This window comes from Odocoileus virginianus, unplaced genomic scaffold (genome assembly GCF_023699985.2).
Source record: "Odocoileus virginianus isolate 20LAN1187 ecotype Illinois unplaced genomic scaffold, Ovbor_1.2 Unplaced_Contig_3, whole genome shotgun sequence".
Taxonomy (NCBI): domain Eukaryota; kingdom Metazoa; phylum Chordata; class Mammalia; order Artiodactyla; family Cervidae; genus Odocoileus; species Odocoileus virginianus.
Window position 1 is genome coordinate 313,071 of NW_027224320.1, and position 19,150 is coordinate 332,220.

The 19,150-nt window shown below is 47.6% G+C and overlaps 1 protein-coding gene across 3 annotated transcripts in view; it reads left to right on the forward strand.

Annotated features, from left to right (window-relative positions):
• The first annotated feature begins 2,023 nt into the window (after nucleotides 1-2,023).
• CHCHD6 (coiled-coil-helix-coiled-coil-helix domain containing 6) overlaps nucleotides 2,024-19,150 on the forward strand; it is a 105,739-nt gene continuing 88,612 nt past the window's right edge. For 2 of the 3 annotated variants that reach the window (XM_020881235.2, XM_020881250.2), the window contains exons 1-3: nucleotides 2,024-2,100; nucleotides 6,406-6,468; nucleotides 18,909-18,966. In XM_020881235.2, the coding sequence (XP_020736894.2) occupies nucleotides 2,099-2,100; nucleotides 6,406-6,468; nucleotides 18,909-18,966 (123 nt within the window). In that variant the 5' untranslated portion in view covers nucleotides 2,024-2,098. Of the gene's footprint in view, nucleotides 2,101-6,405; nucleotides 6,469-9,636; nucleotides 9,773-18,908; nucleotides 18,967-19,150 lie in introns of those variants that run through there. The other variant, XM_020881242.2, reaches the window with a different exon arrangement.

A 19,150-nucleotide genomic window follows, 5' to 3' on the forward strand; every position in this document is an offset into this window, starting at 1 on the left:
TTTGTGGCCACTTCTGCCATCTGGTCTCATTTTCTTGGCTCAACCCTTGGGCTTTAGAAGAATTTCCACACGTCTTGGCTTTCTCCTTCTCCTCTTTCTCCCCCTAGGGAGGACAAGGACACCTCCACCTAGCTTTGATTCCCAAGGACCCACCAAGCAATTCCTTTGTGGAGCTACCTAGCCAGCCTATAAACCAGGGGGCAGTGGGAAGGGGTGCCTGGGAGGGGGGAGGGGGGAGAAAGGCGGGTGGAAGGCAAGGGTCTGCAGCTTGAGGGCGGACCCCATTCCCACCGGACAGCTGACTGTCTGAGCTCTCACTGTCCCTTCCAGCACTGGTGCCACTAACGGCTCAGACCTACTCGCACGCCTGTGAGATGATTCAAGACTCTGAATGTGAGTAACAAGAAAGCTTTTCCAGCAAGTTCTTTAAAGAGTAACAAAACAAAAGAGCAAGGGAGGAAATTTTATAGAGAAAGCAGGACAGGGATTCTGAATGTAATTAATGGCTTCAGACAGATGCACAAGTGTATAGCCTTTGTTAAAAAAAAAAAACAACGAAAAGAAAACCAAAGAAGGTAAAAAACTTGATTGCTAAGTTAGGGAACACCAAAGGTCAAAAATGGAATATTCACATTCTAGGAAAACTAAACAAGGAATTATCATAAAAGGACAAAGAAATAGAAAGCATGAAATAAAAGTCAAGGGACACGAAGGATACATAAAAAATATTGTAAAAGCCATCACACAGGAGGTCTGGAAAGAGAGAAAAGAGAGATGTTCTAAAAAATGATGGAGGACTTTCCCCCCAAACTGAAGAAATGCAAGAATGCTGAATCTGAAGGCCCCTCAGGAGATCAAAGCGGCAATAAACAGTATCTTCAAAGTTCCGAGTGAAATCAGTTGAAATCTATAACTTTATATGAAGTCTAACTATTACGACGTTATCATTTGTTGTGATGGCAAAATAAAGACATTTCCAGGCATGCAAGAAGCCAGATATTTAAGGCCCACAGACATTCTCTAAAAACACACAATTGCTGGGCAATGAGCTCTATGGAAGAGAAATAGTGATTGGGTAAAACAGTTAAAGCTTTTTTTTTTTTTTTTTTTTTTACATATAAATGAGTGTTGGGACTTTGCTGGTGGTCCAGTGGCTAAGACTCCACGCTCCTAATGCAGGGGGCCTGGTTTCGATCCTGGATCAGGAACTAGACCCCACATGCTGCAGTGAGACCCAAGACCTGGTGCAGCCAAAGAAATAAGTAAAATAAATACTTAAAAACCAGAGTCAATGAGTGTTGCTTGTTTAAAGTAAGGTATTTTAAATGACCGGAGAAGGCAATGGCAACCCACTATAGTACTCTTGCCTGGAAAATCCCATGGATGGAGGAGCCTGGTAGGCTGCTGTCCATGGGGTCTCCAAGAGTTGGACACGACTGAATGATTTCACTTTCACTTTTCCCTTTCATGCATTGGAGAAGGAAATAGCAACCCACTCCAGTGTTCTTGCCTGGAGAATCCCAGGGACGGGGGAAGCCTGGTGGGTTGCTGTCTATGGGGTCGCACAGAGTTGGACACGACTGGAGCGACGCAGCAGCAGCAGCAGCATTTTAAATGACAATGTGATACACCACCTGGAACACTGACGGTGTCCTCAAACTCTCAGCAGTCATGCCCTGTGCTGGGTGAGCATCCAAAAGCGGTGCATGGATACCTCTTCCAAACGATGGGTGCTGGGCTGTGCGTCTAGTTTGCAACATCCACACCCTGGGAAACGCAAACGTTCGTGACACAGCTGCAGAAGGAGCGTCTGCACGGCTGGAGGGCAGCAGCAGCGCCACGTGCTTCTGTGCGGAGGAGTTGCAGGGGCTGACGCTGAGCGGAAGGAGCCGGACGTGAGGGCACAGACGCGGACTCAGACGCGTAGGCTGAGACTTTAGACGCCGGGGATGACGGCAGGGCCCTGCTGTTTACCTGTGGTCGGAATGATGGCGGCGTCACAGAGGCTTGATGAGACCTGGTGGTGTTCTGTGCCGCTCTGCGTCCTGTTGGCAGCGATGTGTTCACCTTGAGAAATCCACCAACGTGTGCACCTAAGATGTGAGCATGTAAAGTATGTGTTACACTTTAATGAAAACATAGCATAATCGCGGAACACAAATTCCAGAGAACTGGTAGACGGAGCGGACAGCTGTGTTGTCTGACTTGTTGGGGTGATTTAACTACAGATAGTGGTTTCTAAATGTAACCTTAAGTAAGCACTTTTAAAGGGTGAGATGATTAAGAAAATTCAGTTGGTATAACAAAACGTAAGAAAGGGGAGAAAAAACAAAAAGTATAATACACACAAAACCAAGCCAAAAAAAAAAGGAACAAACAATTCTAATAATATCAGTCATCACATTAGGTGTGAATGGGTTACCTTAATTAATTAAAAGAAAAACCTCTGGTTGGATAAAAGTACAAACTATGTGAAATAAATATCTAAAAGAAATAATCCAGAAAAAAATGAACGTGAAGGAAAGAAATGCTAATAAAACAAAAAAGGAGGTAGTTTTAAATTCAGATGAAATATGATTCAAGGTCAAAGTGTTTAATATAAAAAGAAAGGGGTATGTCATGTTGAAGACAGGGTAAACCAATGATCATTTTACTGCATTTAAAGCACCACTTGTAAATATACACAGCCAGAACATGGCAGAACTACAAATAGAAAAAAAACCAGATTCTCAATGTCTTAGTGCGAATTTTGACTAAACTCTCATAGAAAAAAGTAAGTAAGAAGAGGATTTGAATAAAATAAGTAATGAGCTTAGTCTAATCACCCTTCTGCTCAACTGACAGAGGTTAAATATTCTTTTAACCACAAATGGAATATTCTGAAAAACTGACCTGTGCAATGACATAAGGGAAATCTTATTCAGCTGCAAAAAGCTGCTATTATTTAGGCTGATTGAAATGCAATAGAATTAGAAATTAACAAAACATCTTAATAGCTCTTGATTAAAGCAAAAATTAAAATATATAATGTGTGAACTATTTATGTCTAAATGATCACAGGCGTACCATATCACAGAATCTTTTTCTGCAACAGCAGTACTCAAAGGAATAGGTGGGCCTTATATGCATTTACTAGAAAAGATTGAAAATAAAGGAAATGAACTTTCAAGAAACTACTTAAAAAACATTAAAAAATCCAAAAAAGCAGAATGATGTAATTAAAACTAAAGTAGAAATGACTGAGATACAAACAAGAGCAATGCATCTGATCCATGAAATAGTTGCTTCGATAGATGAAGAGACAAAAGAGAACAGCTCAGGAAAACAAAGCTGTGTGTCAATCTCCATCATAAACACAAACGCAGAACACCTAAATAATGCGCCACATAGAACAGAGAGCCGAGGGTTGTACAGAGGACGGGGTTCTGTCCCTTCATTCACTCTCGGCCTAACCGTCACTCTGTCTTTCTCTGTCTCGGTGTGATTTCCCGGCCCTGCCTGCATCTCCCGCTCCTCTCCCTGGTAATTGCGTGTGTGTGTGTGTGCTAAGTTAACTCAGTCGTGTCTGACTCTTTGCAACCCCATGGACTGTAGTCTGCCAGGCTCCTCTGTCCATGGGATTCTCCAGGCAAGAATACTGGAGTGGGTTGCCATGCCCTCCTCCAGGGGATCTTCCCTATCCAGGGATTGAACCCAAGTCTCTTACATCTCCTGCACTGGCAGGTGGATTCCTTGCCACTATAGTTGTGTATACATCTGTTTATTTTTTGCCTTTTCCGCTGTATCTCTTCTGAATGTATTTGTTTTGTGAGTCTCTTGCCCTTGTTCTCTAATTTGTCTTTTCTCTAGTTTCACATTTTTTGTTTCTTTCTTTGTGTCTAGATGTTTCTGTGAAAGCGTGTTTTCCACTTTTGTTTTTAACTTTTTTCCTCTCTATTTCTCTCTCTTCATTAAAAATATCAAAATATGTAAATATTATTTTTTTACTAACAAAATGTGTTATGTGTTCTTAATTTAAATTATGATGAACAGAACAGAACATTTTTTATAGTGTCATAGTTTAAATTCAATTGGGTTTTTATTTTTTTTTAATTAGCAAATTCGGGACTTCCCTGGTGGTCCAGTGGTTAAGACTCTATGATTCTGATGCTGGGGGTGTGGGCTTGATCTCTGATCTGGGAACTAAGATCCCACATGCCTTGAGGCATGGCCAAAAAAAACAGTTTAGCAAATTCACTTCAACAGTATATTAAGAGCCATCTCAGGAATGCAAATAGGTGTCAACTTTAGAAAAAAATCTACCAGTTTAAATCACTGCTTTTCTAGAGTACAAGAGAAACCACATAATTATTTTCATAGAGAACAAAAACACTTTTGAAAATGTTCAACATATGTACTTTTATGATAAAAGACAAAATTTATAGCAAATTATGTTCTTTCTTAATATGGTAAGAGGCATTGAAACTCTACAGTAATTGTCACCACTTGGTAATGAAATAGAGTCACTGTTACTATCATTGCACTATTCAACCTTTTTATTGGAGATTTTAGTCAGTACGAGGGAAAAATGTCATTAATACTGGAAAAAAAGAACAAAACTGAGATTATCTGCAGACCATATGATCATCTACCTAGAAAAATCTCAAGAGAATCAATTGGCAAACCAGTAAGAGTTTAGCAGTGCAGCCAGATATAAGATCAGCATAGAAAAATCAATAGCTTAATTATATACTAGCAAAAACCAATTAGAAAATGAAATGAAAAATGAACTCATTCTTAAGAGAAACAAATTCTATAAAATATCTAGAAAGAAACCTCATAAAAATGTCCAAATACTAAATAAAGAAAGCTACCAAAGTTTACTGAATGGCCTTCAAGATGAGTTAGCTATATCAGGTCTCCCATAAATTAATCTATAAATCCAAAAGAACCCCAGCTGAAATCTCAGGAAGACTGGTAATGATATATAACATGATGGTTTCTTTCTCTCAGAAGGGAAATCTCCAGAGATGGTCAAGAAATTTTAAAAGGCAGAACAACCAGGGGAGTTTCCTTGTGAGACATTCAAAATACTTGATGAAGTTACAGCAGTTAAATCAGTGGTGCATTGCTCTAAAAATAGCTAAAGAATAGAGAAACAAATCTAGAATGTACTCTGTACATGTGGAAAATAGTTTACCATGAAGCTGGCTTTTTAAATTCAGTGGCAAAACAATGAAATCTTCAATAAAGGATAAGAACTATATAAAAATCTATATAATTGGTGGCGATATATATGAAAACGGTCTATCCGGCATAACGTGTGCTACGTCACTTCAGGCGTGTCTGACTCTTTGCAACCCCATGGACTATAGCCCGCCAGGCTCCTCTGTTCATGGGATTCCAGCCAAGAATACTGGAGTGGGTTGCAGTGCCCTCCCCCAGGGGATGTTCCCAACCCAGAGATCAAACCTGTGTCTCTTAGGTCTCTTGCCTTGGCAGGCAAGTTCTTTACTACTATCACCACCTGGGAAGCCCAAAAGAACATCAATGACCAGCATGTAAATAAAAAGATGCTTAACTTTAGATATAGTAATAGTCAGGGAATTAATTGCAACTAAAATTAATAGAAAATTTTCTTCTCTCTGACACTGGTGAGAACCTAGGAAGCCTATCTTGCAGCAAACACAAGGCTTCCACTTGGAAGGTGTTTTTGTTTAATTTGGCTGAGGGGGTGCTAGAGATGATGGGAGGAAAGGGAGCGGTCCCCAGTCGCTTTCTGGCGTGGCCCCAGCTCCGCGTGGGACCTCGAATGCAGAGGAGGCCCAGGCAGCTCTGACGGAGGCCCCTTCGGCTACTCAGACCCCAGCCGGCACTCCCAGTGGGAGTGCACCTACTTCCCCTAATAGGTGCAAAAGGCTGGGAAACCACTGCGCCAAGCTGGCAGCCAGAATGACCACTAGCTCTAGGAGGAATCGTGTCAACTTGTAGCTCTTATTATGGTGCAATGTTGTTTCCTTAGTTTGTGCATACGTTTTAATGAATTCATAGAACCCATTAGGAGTCCTGTGATGGGGAGGGAGTGCGGCTGAAGACGGTGGAAGTTGGGGAGCCAGTGCCGGGATGGTCTCCCATCAGGTCTGGGAGTTGGGGCCGCAACACCTCCTCCCCTCTCCCTCACCCTTTGCTGGGCCTTCATCCCAGTTCCCAAGCCTCACACCCAAGGGCCAGGCAGACCACACAAGGAAGGCACTGAAGCTGGTGGAGCCTTAGAAAGGGCTTCATCCTCTGAGATGTTTGGTCCAGGGTTCAAATCCCGTCTCTGCAATCTCATAGCTCCTATCCGAGCCCCACCTCGGGAGGTTTCTTTGGATGCTGGATAGTGTAACAATAACTAGTGATAATTGAATGTTTCCTCTTTGTCAGGTGTTGTTCTGGGCGCCTGTGTTGTCCTGTATCAACTCAGCCAATCCCACATCACCACTACAGGTAGGTACTGTGCTTATGCCCGTTTTACAGATGGGGACACTGAGGCAGAGGGCTGCGAAGGAACTTGCTGAAGCCACCACTTGGGCAGAACAGCTGGCACTGAAGTGAAAGTCCCTCCTCTCAATTACTCAGATTCTTGACTCTCTGAACCTGGAGCGGCTGGCTCACCAGCAGGGGAGCCTAGTCAGTCAGTGACTAGGCCAGCCTGAGCACGCGGTCTGTCCCAGGGCCTGTGCCAGGTGCTAGGAACTCCGGAATGAATGAAGCGGATGAAGCCGACACAGTCCCTAGGCTTTGAAGAGTCTTTCTTGGGAGCTGTGTGGGCGGTATTGCCTGGAGATCAACCATAAACAAATAACAGGCAACAACGATCCAGAAAGTGATCTTATCAGGAGGGAAGAAAACGCAGCAGTGTGAGGTGAGAGGCGGGGGATGGGGGCGCGACATTCCAGGGGGAACCGCCGAGGCAGGTCTGGGTGGGCGGTGCCCGAGGCTGTGGCGGTGCCCGGGCTGCTCCGCGAGCTTGGGCCTGGCTGTGCCCGCCCCGAGGTGGAGCCTCTACACGGAGCGGGGCCGGAGTCTGTGTTGGAGAGACGGGAAGCCCAGCCCAGGTTACAGCTGGGGCGGTTGGGGCACGCGCACATGTGCAACTGCGCGTGCACGTTGGTACCTGCAGCGTGTACCCGCGCGCGCGCCGTGTGCGCGGGGGCATCTAAGGAGGAACCGCTTCGCGACGAGGCAGCCATCAGCAGACCGCTTCCGCTCCGCCGACCCCGCCGCAGCCCGTGGCACACGCGCCTTCGCTGAACCAAGCCCCTCTCTTCCCACTGAGCTCGCGGTCCCCTAGTCCCCGCGGCAGAACCGTGACAGGGGCTGCCCGTCCTGGGGCCGCGCTGGGGCATAGGCTCTCTCTCGGCTCCCGGGTGCCTCTCTGGCCGGTTCTTCCCCCAAGCATCCTTTCCTGAGGCCGAAGCTGCAGGGAAAAGGAACCTGGCGTGGGGGAGGCAGGTCCCGCCTGGAGGCTTGCTCCCCAGCGACACTTGTTGGATGTCGGGAGAGCCTGCAGGGGACCTGCATCGGTGGAGAGGCCTCCTGATGTTGGCGGCTGGTTCTGTCAGACCCGGGGAGTGATTGGCTGGTCAAAGCCACCCAGGCCACCCTGCCCCTCTGTCGGGGCCTGGCTCTGGCTGGGGTGACCAGTGCCACTCCAGGAAAGACTGGCTGTTGGGAGATTCTTCTGTTATTCAGAGGGACAGTGGCCTTCTGTGGCCACTCCCTCCCTCTGGGCCGAAGGAGGTGGGCACGGCGGGTGTGATGCTACTAGCCCAGGCCCGGCACCTCCACACCCACACAAGGAGAGACGTCCAACCTGCCCAGGCAGGCAGATGGAAAGCACCTCCATCCTTCACAGGACCAGACTCTCAGCCCTGAGTCCTCCCCATGGGAAGCACGTGCTCTGAGCAGGCAGGCCAACCTCAGAGAGGAAAGGAGAGAGTCCCCACCCGAACTTCTACCGAGTGTCATGCTGATGCCTGTTTCTCCGAGGAAAGAGGAGGCTGGAGAGAGGAGGTTCCCCCAACCACCAGTGTCTGCCAGGGCAGGGCAGTGGGGAGGCCGCTGCTGTCTCCCTCACACTCAGGGCAGGTGGTGCTCTGCATGTTGACCAGGCTGTGCTTCGGAGATGGGCCTTGTCAACCATCTCCACGGCTACTGCAAAGATGTCCTCCCTTGTGGGGTTGCAGAGAGCTTCACAAATTTGATGGCATTTTGGCTTTCTCCTGAGGTATTCCCCCAATAAACAACTTGCACCAGAATCCGCTACTCAGGCTCTGTTTATAGGAGAGAGATGGAGGATGGAAGGGATGCAGGGAGATTTGCTAATCAAAGTAATCTGAAGGAAACTGGCGGACGTCCCTGTCATTGTGGAGAATAAAAATCCTCTTAGGCTCCCCGCTGCCGGCCACCAGCTGCTCTCAACTCAGCAGCTCACTCTCTCTTCCACCTTCTCCTCCTCACCCCTGCCCTTCCAGGTTCCAAGAGGCTCCGAATGACCCTTACTATTTCGTAGAGCAGTCAGGATGGGAAGTGTCGTGGTCCGATTGCAGGCTGGAAAAGAATTTCCAGACACAAGACAGAGTGACAGAGAAATAAAGTTTATTAGAGTGGGAAACACTGTTAAAACAGTGGGTTGGCTCAAGGGCGAGCCAACAGTTGAACAGGGGGTCCTTGGTCCCTTTTTATACCCAGGGTGCAAGGAGCGGGACAGGGGTCTTGCCGGTCACTTGCTGATTGGATGCGGCGCGTCTTCTGGGTGAAGGAGGAGCAAGGCGAATGCCTTCCCCTTGCCGGGGTAGAAGGGGACGCAGGGCATGCCGCTCAGGAGGGCCTGAAATTCCTTACTGGCTACCACGTAGGGGAAGGGGGACTAAAAGGGGGCTATTTCTCTTTCTGTTCCTGCGTTCCGAGATCCTCCTTGGTTCCCCCCCCCCCCCCCCCCCCGTTTCTTCCTCCTTGGAACACCGCAGGGGGTGCCCCAGTTCCAGATTCCAAACTCCGCTTGGGGCGCACTTTGGCAAATCGATGTCAGCACTTCGCTTGTCACCGCGTCCATTACACGTGTGACCCAGTTAGACAGGCGTGAACACGACGCTCCGGCACGTCGCGTGTCTCCTGAATGTGAAGACCGTTTCTCGTCCTCCTGCTGGCAAGGCCCTGGCCGCCCTCCTCAGCTCTGCTCTGCTCCCTCACGCTCTCCGAGCTGGGCCCTCGGCCTCCTTCTCCTGCTTCAGGGGCCTCGCACGAATTTCCTCCTCCACCGCTTCCTCCCCTGAGAAGAGCGTCCGCCGGGTCCAGCTTCTCTCCCGCATCTCGACGTCGTCGTCTTCCTCAGCGCCGAGGACGCTCAGTCACAGGCCCGTTCTCTGCCTTTTCACCGCGAACCTGCGGCGGCTCCGCCCGCCCGGTGCGGCCTCCTTGGCGTCCTGGCCCCCTTGGCCCGGCCGCCTCGTTCACCCATCCCGCCGCGCGCTTTCTGAACTCTGACGCCGCGCCTCGTGCTCCCGGTCCGGCGGGAGGCGCTGCGAGACTACAGCCCCCACAATGCCCGGCGGCCCGCGCCGGGATTGGCTGGACTCCGAGCGGCCGCCAATAGGACGCGGCTTTGTTGGCAGGTGGCGCCGGTCCCGTCAGCGCCGGCGCTCCTGAGCCGCCTCCCGCCATGGGCATCGCCGAGAGCCGCGAGGGCCGCAGGGCGTCTTTCGGGATGGACGAGGAGGAGCGGGTCCGGGTGCTGCAGGGCATCCGGGTGAGCGGCCGGCCGGCGGGAGGGCGTTTGGAGGCGTGCCGTCGCTCGGCCGCGAGAGGACCGCGAGGGGGAGGGCGCTTCAGGCCTAGTCTCCTCCGGGTGACGGGATGGGCGGAGATGGGGGGCGGGGCTTCGTTGTCTGGACCGTGGCCCCGGATCCGCGTCCTCGCCGCCTTCGGACGACAAGGCCTGTAAGAGGGCGACGAGCTGCACCCCTTGAGTTCCGGAGCTGCGCTGATGACCTGACCGACCACCTCACGTGCCAGCCCCTCCCAACGCCCCCCCCGGTGCCAGTCCTTCCCAACCCCTGCCACCCGTTCGCTGGCCTCGAGGCCTCCTCGTCCGTGGAGGGGCGACCTGCTCCGCTCGCGGCCCCCGCACGGGGCTGTGTTCGCGCCTCCAGTTTCCCTCAGATCTGCTCCTTAGTTCTTGTGGTTGAGGTCTCACCTCAGCATCCCTCTGTGACAAGGTCTGAAGCGCCTGCCCACCCCCGCGGCCACACATGGGTTTTTGTCGTGGCTGTCGCTCACCACCATTTAAAACTTATGTGCAGGCTTTAGTTCTTAATTGTGCTCCTGCCGCAGTGTCTCCGCCTTGAGGCCAAAGCTCTTGTCTGACTACAGCCTCCCCAGGCTCACGTTTGAGTCCTCAGCCCGGGCGTGGGCTGTGGGACAGCCTTTGCGGGTATCCTGTCAGTTAATTCTCCACAGCCCTCTGAGAAGTCGGCTTCTGTTGGCCCATTTTGTGGATGGAGGACAGCTGAGGCACTGAGGCTTGAAGTACCTCTCACGTCAAGCTAGCCAATTGGCACTGAGCGAGGCTGACTCCAGGAGCCCCCTTCCTCCCGCACCTGTGCCTCGCATGTCGTGGGTGCTTTTTAAGCCGGTGCTGAGTGATTAAATGGAGAACCCAGTGAGGCAGGCACCAAGTGTCCGTGGAAGGCACCCAGCCGGGCCTTGGTGAATTCACTAATTAGGGAGGTGGCTCAGAAAAGGAAGTCAGGGGCTCTGAATTCTCCAGCGATGCTCATTACCTGTGTGACCTGGAGTGAACAGCTTTATCTTTTGAGTCTCAGTCACTACATCTTAAAAAGAAAAAATGGAGACGCTGTGATAATCCTGGATGCTGCCTAGGATAAGATGACATGTGTGCATGTGTTTAGAAAATGTACAGTGTTTGTGGGGTCTTCTATTCTCTGCCTAACCTACTTAGCATATTTGGTGCTTACTGGGTGTTATCCAGTCTTGACCTGACTTGAGGCAAAGAAATGGGGAGAAGATGGCTCAGCTCCCGTTTGAGGGTTAGAAGCAGCACCTGAGTCAGGATTTAGAAAGATGCTCCAGGCTCTGTCTGGGCACTTGCCCACTGTTGTTACCTGGTTTGGGGAGTGTTGGAAAGTTTGGTCAGTCAGAGGCATCTGAGGGAACTCCTTTAAGTTGATAGAGGAGCATCATCTCTTTTGGGTTTTATGGCAGATGGATACATTTTAATTCTAGTTCTTTTAGCAGTTCTGCAAAGTAGAAATTCTCCTTAAAACTGGAGAATCAGGCTTAGAGAGGTTAGGGAACTTGTTCAAGGTGTTACTTCTGGGACTTTAACCCAGATCTTTCCAGGACAAGCAACAGCCTTTTCTCACAACTCCAAGCTCCAACGCACGTACATCCCCAGTGATATGGAAGGCACCATGTCTAGGCATGGTGCTGGTGCCCTGCTTATTTCTACCAGAAACTGTTAAAACTAGAGGGAGCTTTGGGCACACTCATCAGAGAATGACTTGTGCAAAGGCATACAGGTGGGTGATAGCCCCAAGCTGTGAGAGCCCCTTCTTCTTTCTTCTCTTCCTCCCTCCATTCTTTCCTCTGTTCCCTTCCATATGTCCATCCATCCATCCTTCTATCCACTTGAGAGCCTAGTTTGAGAGAGGGAGACCAGAGAAAGGAGGTGATGGCAGTGCAGTGGTTGGCATAAGGTTCTCATGCCAGCAAAGTGACTTGAGATTGAGGAGTCCACCTTGTCTCTAAGCAGGTGAGTAAAAATCACTGGAATAGGCTACTGGATAAATCAAATGAGAAATTAATGTACTAGAAAGTGAATGTGAGAGAACATCTTCCTGCTCCTTCAGAGAAAGTTAAACATTCCTAAAGACCTCTTGTACTTAATCCCCCAGGCCTGGTCCTGGAAAGCCCTCTAGTTCCCTTACAATCATGTGCCAAGGCCTTGCTAGTTTGCACACTTTAGTTGCTCAGTCATGTCCAATTCTTGGTGACCCCATGGACTGCACATTTACTGGCATACATTTACATATTGAGTTCAAGCCCTAATCCCAAGGACGGTAAAAAAAAATTAATGCAAAATGCTGCAATTATATTCTCCATTGTTTTTTTTCTGAGCAAGCATGTGTGAAATAGATAAAGATGTCATTTCAGTTAGTATGTTTAATGTCATCCTCCAGTAAGAGGAGGTATGCACATGGCCAGAATGTCCTGTATGTGACTGTTCCTGGTGCCCCTCGCATAGTGATCTTAGGTGACTCAGTTAAAGGTGGTTGCCTGTCAGCATGTTCAGTTCAGTCTGGTTCAGTCCCTCAGTCATGTCCGGTTCTTTGCGACCCCGTGGACTGCAGCACCTCAGGCTTCCCTGTCCATCACCAACTCCCGGAGCTTGCTCAAACTCATGTACGTCGAGTTGGTGATGCCAACCACCCGTTTCATCCTTTGTCATCTTCTTCTCCTGCCTTCAATCTTTTCCAGCATCAGGGTCTTTTCAAATGAGTCAGTTCTTCACATCAGGTGGCCAAAGTATTGGAGTTTCAGCTTCAGCATCAGTCCTTCCAGTGAATATTCAGAACTGATTTCCTTTAGGATGGACTGGTTGGATCTCCTTGCAGTCCAAGGGACTCTCAAGAGTCTTTTTCCAATACCACAGTTCAAAAGCATCAGCTCTTCCACACTCAACTTTCTTTATGGTCCAACTCTCATATTCATACATAACTCCTGGAAAAATCATAGCTTTAACTAGACGGGACCTTTGTCAGCAAAGTAATGTCTTTGCTTTTTAATATGCTGTCTAGATTGGTCATAGCTTTACTTCAAGGAACAAGCAGCTTAATTTCATGGCTGCAGTCACCATCTGCAGTGATTTTGGAGCCCCCAAAATAAAGTCTGTCACTGTTTATGTTGTTCCCCATCTATTTGCCGTGAAGTGATGGGACCGGATACCATGATCTTAGTTTTTTGAATGTTGAGTTTTAAACCAGCTTTTTCACTCTCTTCTTTCACTTTCATCAAGAGGCTTTTTAGTTCCTCTTTGCTTTCTGCCATAAGGGTGGTGTCATCTGCATATCTGAGATTATTGACATTTCAATCTTGATTCCAGCTTGTGCTTCTTCCAGCCTGGCATTTTGCATGATGTACTCTGCATAGAAGTTAAATAAGCAGGGTGACAATATACAGCCTTGACGTACTCCTTTCCCAGTTTGGAACCAGTCTGTTCCATGTCTGGTTCTAACTGTTGCTTCTTGACCTGCATATTTCTCAGGCAGCAGGTAAGGTGGTCTGGTATTCTCATTTCTTTAAGAATGTTTCACAGTTTGTTGTGATCCACACAGTCAAAGGCTTTGGCGTAGTCAATAAAGCAAAAGTAGATGTTTTTCTGAAACTCTCTTGCTTTTTCGATGATCCAGCAGATGTTGGCAATTTGATCTCTGGTTCCTCTGCCTTTTCTAAATCCAGCTTGAATATCTGGAAGTTCTCAGTTCACGTACTTTTGAAGTCTGGCTTGGTGAATTTTGAGCATTACTTTCGCAGTGTATGAGATGAGTACAGTTGTGTGGTAGTTTGAGCATTCTTTGGCATTGCCTTTCTGTGGGATTGGAATAAAAACTGACCTTTTCAAGTCCTGTGGCCACTGCTGAGTTTTCCAAATTTGCTGGCATATTGAATGCAGCACTTTCATACCATCATCTTTTAGGATTTGAAATAGCTCAGGCTGGATTTCTATCACCTCCACTAGCTTTGTTTGTAGTGATGCTTTCTAAGGCCCACTTGACTTCACCCAGGATGTCTGGATGTCTTTACCTGGGCTTCGCTCCAGGAGGTCTGGCTCTAGGTAAGTGATCACATGACTGTGGTTATCTGGGCCATGAAGATCTTTTTTGTATAGTTCTTCTGTGTTTTCTTGTCAGCATGTAGACTCTTTGAACCAGTTGACCCCCCATCCCCTGCCCAAGTCACTCCCCAAGGCTGCTGCTCTAGCAGTGTCTGCAGGCTCCTTTCACCCTCAGAGCGACACCATCTTCACCATCATTCATTGCTCCAGGAGGTAGGTCTGGAGCACTGCTGAGGGGAAGACTGGAGGAGGCAGTGGGACATGAGGGCCGGCTCCCATGTGCTCACACCAGAGGCCATGTGCCCTCTACGCAGGCTTGGGTACCACACTTACCCCACCACCTCAGCAAATGCTCACTGTGAGCTGGGCCTGGCCTGGCAGAGACAACGGGACAAAGTACAAGGTCTGTCCCCAAGGAGACCTCAGCCCAGGATGAGGAACTGACTAAGAAAAAAAAAAAAGAAGAAGAAAAACCTCCTGCAAGGGCCATGAAGGAAACAAAAAGGATAAGAGCGATGGGGCTTCCTGGTGGGCTGGTCACACAGCGCTCCTCAGAGGCGGTGACCGTAATGATGGGCCTGGGCCGGTGCGGGGAGGACTGTCTGTTGACTCAGACTCTGTCAACTCAAACTCTTGAGTGCTTTCAGGGTGCTGTGTCATCTGGTCCCCAGGCTGACCTTGTGAGATCTCACCCCTGTTTCAGAGGTTTAGGAACAGGTTCAAGGAGGGGAAGGAACCCCTGGTTACAGCAAAGTTGTGGTAGAGCTGGAAGCTCAGACTTTCCAGCTCCGTAGCCTGTGTGCTGGCAGCCACACTGTTGGGATGGTGGAGAGGTGGCCAGGAGATGAGGCTAGGCAGGTGATGCAGGGCTGTTTACACTTTACCCTGGATGCAGCATGGTGGCTCTCTAAACAGGTGGAGCTTTGGAAAGATTTTATCTGATGATTTTTTTTTAATGGCTTTGCTGCAATTTATTTTACATATCAAATTCACCATTTCAGTGTTTTTTTTTTTTTTTAAAGCAAATTTACAGAGTTGACCAACTGTCACAATGGAATTTTAGAACATTACAAAACCTAAAAAGGCCCCTAGTACCTATTTGCAGTCACTCCCCATTCTTGCTACCCGCACCATGTAACCACCAAGGCTTCTGCCTCTGGTTTTGTTTTGTTTTTTGCCTTTTCAGGATATTTCATATAAATACATCACCAATATTTCGTGTCTAGTTCCCTTCACTGAGAACAGTGGTCTTGGTGTTGGTTCCTCGGCATTGTGGTGTGTCTTAGTAATTCCTTTTTATTGCCAAATGACATCTCATATGGACTTTCTGGGTTTATTTATTCAATTAAACAATGATGGACATTTGAGTTGTTTCTAGTTCTTGGCTGTTATGAATAATATTGCTGTGAACATTTGTGTATATTTTTTTTGTGAACATAATGTTTTCATTTCTCTTGGATAAATAACCCAAGAGTTGAATTGCTAGGTCACTCTTTTTACATTTGGTGAATTATTAGGTTTAACGTTTTAAGAAACTGTCAAACTATTTTCTAAAGTGACTCTACTATTTTACATTTCCCCCAGCAGTGTATGAGGATTCCAGTTTCTCCATATCCTCACCAACCCTTGTTACTTTCTTTTTGTTTACAGCAATTCTAGTTGAGTATGAAATGGTATCTTGTTTGAATTTGCATTTTCCTAATAACTAATCATGTTGGATGTTTTTTCATGTGCTTATTTTCCACCCACATATTTTTGGGGTGAAATGTGTGTTCAGATCTTTTACCCACTTTTAATAGCTTTTAATGGGGTTATTTATCTTTATTATTGACTTGTAAGATTTCTTTATTTCTTGATTACAAGCCCTTTATGATGTTATGATTTGCAGATATTTTCTCCCAATCTGTGCTTTGTCTTTTGATTTTCTTAATGATGTATTTGAAGTGCAAATATTCGTAGTTTTGATGCAGTTTAGTTTATTAATGTTTTTCTTTCAGTGGTTGGACTTTGCTGTCATATCCCAGAAATCTTTGCCTAACCCAGGGTTGTGGAAATTTTTGTTGGTGTTTTCTTCTAAGAGGTTTATAGTTTTGGCTTTTACATTTATCCATTTTTAGTTAAATTTTGTGGATGTTGTGAAGTAAGGCTCTAAGTCAGGTATTGGCAGTTTTTCTGTAAATGACCAGAAAGTAAATACTTTCTCTTTTGCTGAGCAGAAAGTCTTTATCACTAAACTGTGCCATTTTACGGTGAAAGCAGCTATAGGTAGTATGTAAAATGAGTGGGTGTGGCTGTGATCCAGTAAAACTTTATTTATAAAATATTTATAAAATTTATAAAATCAGGTTTTGAGTTGGATTTGGTTCAAGCACCTGAGCATGTTGAACTCTGTCAGTCTTTTTTTTTTTTTTTTTTTTGTATGAAATGCTTAATTTTTCCAGCTCCATTGTTGAAAAGACTACCGTTTCCCCATCTGAATTACCTTGGGACCTTGGTGAACATCAGTTGACCATAAACACAGTGGTTCAGAATTTATATCTTGACTCTTAATTCTGTTTAAATTCCACTGATTTGTATGCTATATGTCTATCTTTTTGCCAGTACAAAACTATCATGATTATTGAAGCTTTGTGGGAAGTTTCAAAATGGGGAAGTATAAGACTCCAATTTTGTTCCTTTTTTTCCCCACGATTGTTTGGCTGTTTTAAGTCCTTTGTATGTCCACACATATTTTAAGATCAATTTGTCAGCTTCTGTAAAAAGCCTATTGGGATTTTGATGGGGTTTGTGTTGAATCTATAAGATTATGTTGGGAGAATTGTCACTTTAACAATATGGAGTCTTCTAGGCTGTGAATATGAAATCTCTTTTTCTTTATTTAGATCTTTTAAAGTTTTTCTCAGTGGTATTTTATACTTTCAGTGTATAAGGCTCACATTTCTTTAAAAATTATTCCCAAGCATTTTATTCTTTATGAGGCTACTGTGAATGGAATTGTTTCCTTAATTTCATTTGTGAATTCTTCACTGCTAGCGTGTGGAAATGCAGTTCATTTTTGTATATTGATCTTGTGTCCAGCACCTTTGCTGAACTCATTCATTAGCTCTAGTAGGGTTTTCTGTTCTGTGTGTATTCCTTAAGGTTTATGTAGGTATGATCATGGTGCCTGCAAAATGAAGAGAGTTTTACTTCTTCCTTTCCTGTCTGGATGCCCTTGCTTTCTTTTTCATGCCTTGTTGTGTTGGCTAGAATGTCCACTACAGAATTGAGTAGAATTGATGAGAACGCATGTCTTGGTGCTGAATTCAGGGAGAAAACTTTGTCTTACACTACTGAGTATGTTAGCTGTACGTTTTTCATAGTTACTCTTTATCAGATTGGCGATTTTATCTTTTAATATTCTCATCACCCCTTCCTCTGCATCCTTATAGCCTGTTTTTCTTCTGTAAGCTTGGGGAGTGCAGACTGCCTTACTAGCTTCTGGATCATTACTATGTGTGTGTTGAATTGTGTCGTTGGATTGGCAACTTGAGGATCATTTTCACCCAGGCTGGTGACCTGTGACCTGAGAGCCTTACTCTTCTGCTTTTCACTCTTTCAAGGCTTCACTCTTTCCGCATGTGTGCAGCGGACTTCCTTTTCCACCTTGCCGTTACCCAGTGACATGCATCTGGAATGTCTCAATGTGACCGTCAACACTCCTGATTGTATCACGTTACATCACATCCTTTGGTTTAGCACCTGTTAGGATCAATGTGGAGAACAGGAGAGGCCAGGGCACCTGGCCTGGAGCCCTGACTCCCAGGGGGCCACGTCTTCCTCTTTACGTGTGGGGCAGGGCTGTACTCAGCACAGCTGCCTCACTGGCTTGGTCATGAGTCCTCCCCACTCTCAGCCTGCTCCGCGCTGACCATTGGTGAGTGCTGTGGATGGCTCACAACAGGAAACAGCCGGGAGTCGGATAACCCAGTTCTCCCCAGCTTTGCTGCGAGCACACGTGTGCGTCTGGGTGTGGAGTCTGGCAGTGTGGCTTGGGTGCTGGTCCCAGGCCGGACACTTTCCAGATGGGTTCTCCTTGATGCTCCCAGAACACCACATCTCCCGGAGCCTAGGTCTCTGGACACAAAGGAGCTGATTCTGCAGGGGAGCAGAGCACTTTCGGTCCCTCCCCCGGGGCCCAGGCTGCTGAGGGCAAGGGTTGTCCTAAAGGTGGGATGGTGCCCTTGTTCCTCGGCTTGGGCTCCCAGACTCACCGTGTGTGGGGACAGCGGAGCTGGTGATCAGGGCACCTCTGGCTGTCCTGTCATGTCCTCTGGGTAGTACCGTGGTATAACCAGTAATGAATTTACATGGGGTGAGTGCCCAGGTGACTTTGGGGGGTGTTCCTCATGGAAGGTGAAATTCCCTGCTGCCATCTGTGAGTGCAGAGCAGCGCTGATGTCTTCCTGGGTCAGGGGTCAATCCATGTAAACACGAAGGGGTTGTCTGCTTTGCTCCTATAGGCTCATCTTGAGTCCACTTGCTCTCTCGACCCTGCGGGTTCCACCCTGGAGGGAGGTCACTGTGTGTCTCCTGCGGTCCCGGTTTCCAGGACCCCACGGCCGTCCCTGCAGAGCGTTTCCTCTTCAGCCCTCCTTCCCTCCTGCACCCCGCCCTGGCCACCTCCTTCGTCCTTACTTGTGAGCTGTTGGTGGCTGGATTCTAAACCCAGCCCGGAGCTGTCCGACGCTGCTGGCCGGGTCTCCCTGCGGTTCGCCCGGCACCCGTCATTCACCGTGTCCCCTGGGCTCACGTGTCCCTGCTGCCTGTCTGGAACGCGTCATGGTCCTCACATGTGAAGGTCCATCCAGCTGGCCCTCACCCAGGAGGCTGGGTGCGCTTTTGCTCTACGTCCAGTGACAACTCTTGTGTCTTCCCTTCCCCTGCTTCTATTTTACCCTTTCTTCTTTCCCCTCAGGAACGCTTGATCTCAGTCAGGCCCACCCATCCTTCCCCTGCGTCTCTGATAAATTGTTCTTTCTCCCAACAGGCTTGCCTCCCACAAATCTGTCCTGGCTGGTGCTAGCAGGGTCATGTGTTCTGAAAAGGTAAACTTTACTTTTGAGCAGGTATCAGGCAGTGGTGATAGAACCCATACAGTTGCAATGGAGATTCCTCCCTTGCGGGTCCAGTGGCCTCTCTCCCAGAGGCGGCCCCTCCAGCGGCTGGGTCAGTGATCATCCCAGGGTTGATGCTCAGGATGCAGCCTGCTTCCATCTCATTCTTAGGTGC